A 9719-nucleotide genomic window follows, 5' to 3' on the forward strand; every position below is an offset into this window, starting at 1 on the left:
TGTAGGTATCAAAATTCTTCTTTTTGTGTGCAGTTTATTCAAAAGTCTTGAGCAGACGGCATAGAAAAGTTTCCATTGTACAGTTTTTAATGTAACAATAGCATATTTCGTGCAAAATATTAGCAGTTTACGCAAAGATGATATTTTCTGGAAAGTTCTTCCGGGAATGCACACATTCATTAATGCGCTAACATAGTATAATACAAAATGGCGTCTGATACTGATTAGACCTTTTTCTCATTGTAGCTAATAAATATAAAGTCGCTTGCAGATCAAAATTTTAATGCGAACCGCATTTCAAACAGGATCGTAAGGAAAAAGCTACTAAATTGAAATTTAAAAAGGCAAAAGAAGGATCCTTTTTGTAAAACACGTATCATATAGCATCATAATTACGTCCATCCGTCTCTCCATTTATCCATGCCCGCGCCCTTTTTTTATTACAATGTGCAATGTTGCCTGTAATTTCCGTCCGACTGTACTCCCATGTAAACATGCGTTTCCCCAACCTCTTACAGGAAAATGCCATCAGCTTGAAATTTGGAATAAAAACTTATTTTTTGTCAGGTACAACCCAAAATAAATTATTTCCGTCCGTCTATCCTCCCATCTGTCCATGCTTTGACCCAACCTCTTACAGGAAAGTGCCATCTGCTTGAAATTTGGTACAAAAACTTATTTTTTATCAGGTATAACCCAGAAAAATTTATTTCGGTCCGTCTGTCCTCCCATCTGTCCTTGCTTTAACCCAACCTCTTACAGGAAAGTACCATCAGCTTGAAATTTGGAATAAAAACTTATTTTTTGTCAGGTACAACCCAAAATAAATTATTTCCGTCCGTCTGTCATCCCATCTGTCGATGCCTTTATCCAACCTCTTACAGGAAAGTACCATCAGCTTGAAATTTGGAATAAAAACTTACTTTTTGTCAGGTACAACCCAAAATAAATTATTTCCGTCCGTCTGTCATCCCATCTGTCCATGCCTTTATCCAACCTCTTACAGGAAAGTGCCATCAGCTTGAAATTTGGAATAAAAACTTATTTATTGTCAGGTACAACCCAAAATAAATTATTTCCGTCCGTCTGTCATCCCATCTGTCCATGCCTTTATCCAACCTCTTACAGGAAAGTACCATCAGCTTGAAATTTGGAATAAAAACTTATTTTTTGTCAGGTACAACCCAAAATAAATTATTTCCGTCCGTCTGTCATCCCATCTGTCCATGCCTTTATCCAACCTCTTACAGGAAAGTACCATCAGCTTGAAATTTGGAATAAAAACTTATTTTTTGTCAGGTACAACCCAGAAAAAATTATTTCCGTCCGTCTGTCATCCCATCTGTCCATGCCTTTACCCAACCTCTTACAGGAAAGTGCCATCAGCTTGAAATTTGGAATAAAAACTTATTTTTTGTCAGGTGCAACCCAAAATAAATTATTTCCGTCCGTCTGTCATCCCATCTGTCCATGCCTTTATCCAACCTCTTACAGGAAAGTACCATCAGCTTGAAATTTGGAATATAAATTTATTTTTTGTCAGGTATAACCCAGAATAAATTATTTCCGTCCGTCTATCCTCCCATCTGTCCATGCTTTGACCCAACCTCTTACAGGAAAGTGCCATCTGCTTGAAATTTGGTACAAAAACTTATTTTTTATCAAGTATAACCCAGAAAAATTTATTTCGGTCCGTCTGTCCTCCCATCTGTCCTTGCTTTAACCCAACCTCTTACAGGAAAGTGCCATCAGCTTGAAATTTGGAATAAAAACTTATTTTTTGTCAGGTACAACCCAAAATAAATTATTTCCGTCCGTCTGTCATCCCATCTGTCCATGCCTTTATCCAACCTCTTACAGGAAAGTACCATCAGCTTGAAATTTGGAATAAAAACTTATTTTTTGTCAGGTATAACCCAGAATAAATTATTTCCGTCCGTCTGTCATCCCATCTGTCCATGCCTTTACCCAACCTCTTACAGGAAAGTGCCATCAGCTTGAAATTTGGAATAAAAACTTATTTTTTGTCAGGTACAACCCAAAATAAATTATTTCCGTCCGTCTGTCATCCCATCTGTCCATGCCTTTATCCAACCTCTTACAGGAAAGTACCATCAGCTTGAAATTTGGAATAAAAACTTATTTTTTGTCAGGTACAACCTTGAAAAAATTATTTCCGTCCGTCCGTCCTCCCATCTGTCCATGCGTTTACCCAATCTCTTACAGAAAGTGTCATTAGCTTGAAATTTCGGAAAAAAAGTTCATTTTTGTCAGGTATAACACAGAAAAAGATATTTCCGTCCGTCCGCCCATCTGTCAATGCCATCAACTTGTAATTGTGATAGACATTTCATTTCTGTGCCATGTTGTATCATAGGAAGAAATATTTCCGTCCGGGCGTCTATCGATCTGTCCATGCGATCAACTCACCTTCTACTGGAAAGTGCCGTCAGTCCAAAATTGTGATAAAAACCTCATTTTTTATGTGTAACCGCGTAATAAATACCTCCGTCCGTTCGTCCTTTCCAACTTAATATTCTAAATTTTACAATGAAATGAGAAAAACGACACATTGCTACTATCTTTGATCTGAAGGTACTTGTTATTTATATAAGCGCAACCTTTAGGGTCTGGGAGATCGTGAAAACACTGTAACGTATCTACCTAAACACTTGATTCTTATCCTAAGACGATTTATGTCATACTAATAAAAGTTCGAGTCCTTTTCCTTATGAAGGGTTGCGGCTCGTGTTCCCTTGTTATGTCATAATAGGCTAATTACTTCTAATTAAACATGCTTTGATGACTTGTTGTCTTCCGTTTTCGTGTTTTCTAACGATTGCTTTTCTTTTCTTTCAGATTCCAGAACAGCAGCCTTATAAAGGTAGGATTTTCTTTTTTTTGCATGGGTGTGGTGCATTTTCCTTTTGTATTTTCAGCTGGGGGGGAGTGAATAGTGTAATGTGACTAAAAGGAAGATTTGTGATCCTATTTTTTAGCTGATCTTCTAATTGTAGTAGTAAGTTGCAACTATCTTCTCAGCATATCATCTTGGTGACGTAGAATTGACTGCAATTGTTCCTACAATGGTCTGAAAAAGTTGCAGCCAATTCTTCCGTACCTAACCTGAATGCCTTCGAAGATTATTGTACCCCACTTATTATTTCAGAAGATCAGTTTGGAAGGTAAGTGCGATTGAAGTAGAATATGTGTGTTTCTTTATTAATTTATTGCCCTTGATGATACGATTTATGCCATAAAGACTGAAATGATTGATAAAGAAAGCACACCGACAAATGTTTCTTTAAAATATGATCGGCCTACTCGGCCAACTTACTGATCTTTCCGTGTGTTCGCAGCGCCAAAGGAGATACTTCCCAAGACCTCAAATTGTGAAGATCCAGCCTCTGAGATGCACCCTGATTTCTTTAAATGCGGCGGAACAGATAAATCAGGTTAGTACGCCACTGTCTTTAATGTAGAGCAATTTGGAAATCTATCAATCGCCAATAGGGCATTAGACCTTTTTTTGAAATACTCCATTTTATCTTTCAGTTACCGCCAGCTCTCCATTCCTGTTTGCGGTTGTGTGGTCGTTTCCAGGAGACGCCGATTTAATAAGGCTAAGGGTAAGTTTTTTTTTTTTAATTAACTCGCAAAAAAAGAGAGGCTCTCATCTTTTGATGTCTCCCTTCATCAAAACTGCTTATTTTTGCATTTTGAAGTAATGTTTTGTCTATTTCAGATTCCAGAATGGCAGCCTTATAAAGGTAGGATTTTTCTTTTTCTAAGCATGGTGTATTATTTTTTATGTATCTATCAGTGGGGGAAGGTGAACATCTGTGTGTATAGTGGCTACGGAAAGTAAAGAATTACAAATTTCGGCTGATCTTCGCATGTTAGTACTAGGTGAGTTGTGAGCATCTTCTCAGATTATCATCTTGATTACGTAAAGTTTACCTCAATGTTTTTTCAAACGGCCCATCTCGCTACGGCAGTCAATTTACTTCAAATGAATCGGAATGACTATGAATTCATAGCCATGCCGGTTTTGTGAACTAAACGGATTTGCTATACGATGGGGGATTGGAGCCAATCCATACGTTCTCAAGATGAACGTTCTCCGGGATTCTCATACCTCACCCAGTATTACACGAAGATCAGTTTTTGAGGGAAGGTAAGTGATTAAACTACCACAGACGTGTTCACGATGCTTCAATTATTGTATTGAAACTCGGTTGCTTACGAGAGACGAGTGAGCTTTAATGCATAATTTGGCTATTGAACGAACACGTTTTCTTCGGAAACCTTTTCGTGATTGTTCGCAGAATCCGTGACTTCTTACTCGAAGATGCTAAATATGAGGAATTATAGAAACCGAGAATCAGATGCCTTCAGGACCGAATCTGACAATTTCGCGAAGACTAGCGACGTCAAGGTTCTCGATCAAGATAAAAATGAGGCTCCATGCCTCCTCATGCCTTACGCTTCTAGATTTAAGGCTTCATGGATCAGATTTATAATTCGATTATGCGGTAGCATTCAGGCTCTAGGCTTTTTGTTCAGAATTCAAAATTATAGTCGAATAAATTAACAGTTAATTACACAGTATTTTATTGCCCGTGACACTACTATACAATTTCTGCAATCTTCTATGTATTCTACTATATACTGCACTCTATTATATTATAATATTCGCTAGGAACGGACTGTGGTGCAATGTTTTTGCTTTGTGAGTAACTTGCATTGTGAAGAGAAGGTAAAACAAGGTGTTTTGACGTTAGGTTGCAGTGTGGAGTGAGAAACGTGACGAGCAGGCAATTAAGTGCGTCTAGACTCTAGAACGATTATTTTTTGCCAGCGTCCAGTGCAAGCATTGCGTTAAGGCAAGAAACGCCGAGCTTCGCGATCTGAAATGCACAAGGTCTGATAAATGCCAAAATGGATTAAGCACCATTTACCTTCGTGAAGAGTTGCATATCTACCTTTCCCATTCCTCGTATGGCAAGGCCTTCGTCCCTTTGGGATCTCTGTATGACCATTACGATCATTTTCTTCACCTCAACTGGAGCATCTATCCAAAACGGTGCGCTGTAAACTACCATCCCAACGGATTCGCTCTGAAACAGTTCGATATTGGTACAATTGATTAAATTAGTTATCCGCTAACTTGGTCGGAAAGAGAGCTACCGGCGAAACATGCCAAGTATGACTGGAATAGTATTCCTGCTAATGATGTTAGCTGCTGCAGCATGTGGGAGATGTCTAATCTGAAGGTGGGATAAATCAGGACCGAAACTCAGAGTTGGCCAAACTCACCCTTCTGATCGTAGTAAAAATAAAGAGGCGCAAATCGTCCCCGCTATCGTTAGGAACTGGTTGAGTAAGGTCATTTCGCAAATTGAATTAAGATTCGGTAGACAGCTGAAAGCAAACGATTAGTAAATCTCGAGCACATTACAACCATTGGCACAAAAAGGTCTTTGAGTTTGAACTAACGGGTCTTGGTGCGTCTTTTTGCCTACCTCAAAACAACCTGATGATGGTCGATAGCGGCGTTAAACTTTTGCTGAAACTCTTCCCCGTTCCACTCCAAGTTTTTGAATTCATCCTTCACCACCTCGAACTCGCAGTAAATGCAAGAGACAAAGGAGTAAAACATTACATCCCATCCCAACACCACAAGCGCAAGAAAAACTAAGGTAAAACTTTCCAAGACGTACAGAATTTTGTACTGTGGAAATCCCTTGAAGATTTCCAAACTGTTGATCGGAAAAGGCAAGCTCTGTTCCGTCAACGGAAGTACGATGAAAGTTGCGCACGCCACGGATAATGTACAGATGTATATCTTAAGGAATCTGTCAACCTTGTTTTGGATATTCTGTAGGCGATTGCGTAATTCAACGCTCAACGCTGAGGTATCTTTAAACTTTCCGATTTGAAGAAGTAGCTCTCGCAGTTGACGTCGAGCTATAGCCAAAGACAAAGTCTTGATGATACACTAAAATGAAACGAACTAATTACTGCCAAAGTATTGTTCCACAAACCTGGTAACAGCCCGCTAAGGGCTCCAGCATTCCTTGAAGTGATCTTAGCCTGTTAGTCTGGTGCAAAATCTCTACAATGGTCAGGAAAAAAAGGGATACGTTTAGAATGCTGCCAAAAATCGCCCGCATTCCGCTGAACGTGCCTTGGTGATTCACGTCCATACCTACGAACCCCAACATCCGTAAGCCCCAAGAGAGCGATTTCCTCTGGACCACCGTTAACTCCCCCATTGCTGCCGTAGAACTATGCATGTCGTTCTCGTTACAGATTGAGCCATGACAACTTAATTAAAGAATTTCTGAATCAATATGCGACCTCTCATCCTCTTTCAGACTAAGTAGATGAAAATTTAATTAAGAAATTTCTCATATGCAACTGGCACTTGATCAATATCTCTCGATTTCTAAATTTATCAAACGGAGCATATTTATTTGTAATTGAATCGATATTTATTAAACGAAATTGTGTAACAGAGAAAACAAGCATTATGACAAATAAATTTCCATTTGTCCATTTGCTGAATTTTGGACAGAATTAATTATAGTCGCGAATTCGGCGTTTTGGTAGTGTCTTTTAGCCTGTGCATCAACCATCAAATAGCGAAATCGGTTTTGTAGCTCAGTGGTAGAACGTTGGGGTACAAACCCGGAGGTCGAGTGTTCGAATCTGGGCTGAGGTAGAAATTTTTCATCTGTGGCAGAGATTTCCTTAGATTAGTTTCGAGCATTCTGCCGGCTACTCCGAATTAGGTTTTTCTGCAGTTTTCCCAATTCGTAAGGTAAATACCTACAACAAGAGGGACAGTAAATAAATAAATGAAATGTAGGTTTGCGGTTGTTTATCACGTGGATAATTAAATATGTCTACAATTGAGGAATGTGATATTGATTTATCCTTCCCAGGATCGACCCTCAGTCCTCACAATTAAAATTAGCCTTTTTAATATTGTATACGCATTTTAGGTATTCTAAGAGACTATTTGAGACCATTTGGTGATCGTTGAAAACACTTAAAAGCTCAAAAAAACTGTATAAGACTTTTAAGGTTCTAGAGAACCTCCGCAAGTCTCGCACGCACTTTTTATAATAGGTGGTAAAGGTTGATAGATACATCTAGAAGGCCGTTGAATGCCCTTAAGGGCTTTTAGAGACTTTTCACGCACATTAGTCGGGATAGTTGCGAATGGATTGGGGTCTCGGGTACCAGAAGTGATTAGGGATTTCCTATGTCTACTTTTAAATGACAAAAGTCCTTTTGAAAGACTCCTATATACAACAGAAATAACACGCGTACGCATTTTCCATTGTCATTCTAGATTTTCATAAAAACTACAGTAAATAGTCTGCTTTTATTTCCCTTAAGTTTCTTATGGGATTTTCTTCCACAAAATTAAAACATTCAGTTTCATATCCTCCGTTGAAAGTGAGGGTTGTTTATGGTGTCCACTATTGCCGGATTTTTACCAATTGACAATTTGAACTTTTTCTTCAGTTGAATACATCGTATAATATTCTAATTAATCAATATGACAGCAAAATTTTCATTTGTTTTAAGAAGTTAGTTTGGTTGCATAAAATTAGGAGTCCTTCAGAAGAGTTTTTGTCATTTAAAAATAGACATAGAGGAAATCCCTATGTCTACTTCTAAATGAATTTCACTGTATATATACGTTGTAAATGTTAGGGTCTGTAGATCTGAATACAAAGGACAAAACCTACAGGCCACATTCTATAAGAAAATTTTTTTCCGGGTCGATCTGAGACAATTTTTTTTCGGGGCTCAAAAAAAGGCAGTGTATAACCGTCCTTTTTTTACCAAAAATCGACTACACCAAAATTTCTCAGGAAAACACTTTTTCTTATTAATTTGGGTGCGTAGAATCCAAATCAATTCGTACTTTAGAATCCAAACAATTCGTACTTTTTCGATTAGACTTCTTAATCAAAAGTTGTAGACTAGAAACCAATTTCGACAGAAAATTCAAAGGGCTGTAACTTTTGAACTAGTAGCCCAATCTTGGAAGAACTGTTTGAAATTATGGATTCCACAGGCCACATTCAATAAGAAATTTTTTTTTCGGGTCGATCTGAGACAATTTTTTTTTCGGGCCTCAAAAAAAGGCAGTGTATAACCTTGCATTTTACCAAAAATCGACTACACCAAAATTTTTCGAGAAAATACTTTTTCTTATTAATTTTGGTGCGTAAAATCCAAAACAATTCGTACTTTTACGATTAGACTTCTCAATCAAGGGTTATAGACTAGAAACCAATTTCGACAGAAAATTCAAAGGGCTGTAACTTTTGAACTAGTAGCCCAATCTTGGAAGAACTGTTTGAAATTATGGATTCCACAGGCCACATTCTATAAGAAAATTTTTTTCCGGGTCGATCTGGGACAATTTTTTTTTTCGGGCCTCAAAAAAAAGCAGTGTATAACCTTCCTTTTTTACCAAAAATCGACTACACCAAAATTTCTCGGGAAAAGACTTTTTCTTATTAATTTTGGTGCGTAGAATCCAAAACAATTCGTACTTTTTCGATCAGACTTCTCAATCAAAAGTTATAGACTAGAAACCAATTTCGAAAGAAAATTCAAAGGGCTGTAACTTTTGAACTAGTAGCCCAATCTTGGAACTGTTTGAAATTATGGATTCTACAGGCCACATTCTATAAGAAAATTTTTTTTTCCGGGTCGATCTGAGACAATTTTTTTTTCGGGCCTCAAAAAAAGGCAGTGTATAACCTTCCTTTTTTACCAAAAATCGACTACACCAAAATTTCTCGGGAAAACACTTTTTCTTATTAATTTTGGTGCGTAGAATCCAAAACAATTCGTACTTTTTCGATCAGACTTCTCAATCAAAAGTTATAGACTAGAAACCAATTTCGAAAAAAAGTTCAAAGGGCTGTAACTTTTGAACTAGTAGCCCAATCTTGGAACTGTTTGAAATTATGGATTCTACAGGCCACATTCTATAAGAAAATTTTTTTCCGGGTCGATCTGAGACAATTTTTTTTTCGGGGCTCAAAAAAAGGCAGTGTATAACCTTCCTTTTTTACCAAAAATGGACTACACCAAAATTTCTCGGGAAAACACTTTTTCTTATTAATTTTGGTGCGTAGAATCCAAAACAATTCGTACTTTTTCGATCAGTCTTCTCAATCAAAAGTTATAAACTAGAAACCAATTTCGAGAGAAAATTCAAAGGGCTGTAACTTTTGAACTAGTATCCCAATCTTAGAACTGTTTGAAATTATGGATTCCACAGGCCACATTCTATAAGAACATTTTTTTCCGGGTCGATCTGAGACAATTTTTTTTTTCGGGCCTCAAAAAAAAGCAGTGTATAACCTTCCTTTTTTACCAAAAATCGACTACACCAAAATTTCTCGGGAAAAGACTTTTTCTTATTTATTTTGGTGCGTAGAATCCAAACAATTCGTACTTTTTCGATTAGACTTCTTAATCAAAAGTTGTAGACTAGAAACCAATTTCGAAAAAAAATTCAAAGGGCTGTAACTTTTGAACTAGTAGCCCAATCTTGGAACTGTTTGAAATTATGGATTCTACAGGCCGCATTCTATAAGAAAATTTTTTTTTTCCGGGTCGATCTGAGAATTTTTTTTCGGGGCTCAAAAAAAGGCAGTGTATAACCTTCCTTTTTTACC

At 37.5% G+C, this 9719-nt stretch overlaps 1 protein-coding gene and 1 long non-coding RNA gene across 2 annotated transcripts; one reads left to right on the forward strand and one right to left on the reverse strand.

Annotated features, from left to right (window-relative positions):
- The first annotated feature begins 3293 nt into the window (after positions 1-3293).
- Positions 3294-3792, forward strand: LOC116168173. The gene is made up of 3 exons (XR_004144724.1): positions 3294-3455; positions 3556-3629; positions 3746-3792. It is a non-coding gene; the product is annotated as an uncharacterized LOC116168173 (long non-coding RNA).
- A 1055-nt stretch (positions 3793-4847) lies between these two features.
- On the reverse strand, positions 4848-6299 carry LOC116169172. Its single transcript, XM_031485199.1, has 6 exons — positions 6048-6299; positions 5526-6001; positions 5320-5424; positions 5171-5270; positions 4962-5120; positions 4848-4910 (listed from the first exon to the last, which is right to left on the reverse strand). The coding sequence occupies exons 1-6, from the start codon at positions 6297-6299 to the stop codon at positions 4848-4850; spliced, it is 1155 nt and encodes a 384-aa protein (XP_031341059.1).
- Positions 6300-9719: the final 3420 nt, after the last annotated feature.

This window comes from Photinus pyralis, unplaced genomic scaffold (genome assembly GCF_008802855.1).
Source record: "Photinus pyralis isolate 1611_PpyrPB1 unplaced genomic scaffold, Ppyr1.3 Ppyr1.4_LG4, whole genome shotgun sequence".
Classification (NCBI taxonomy): Eukaryota; Metazoa; Arthropoda; class Insecta; order Coleoptera; family Lampyridae; genus Photinus; species Photinus pyralis.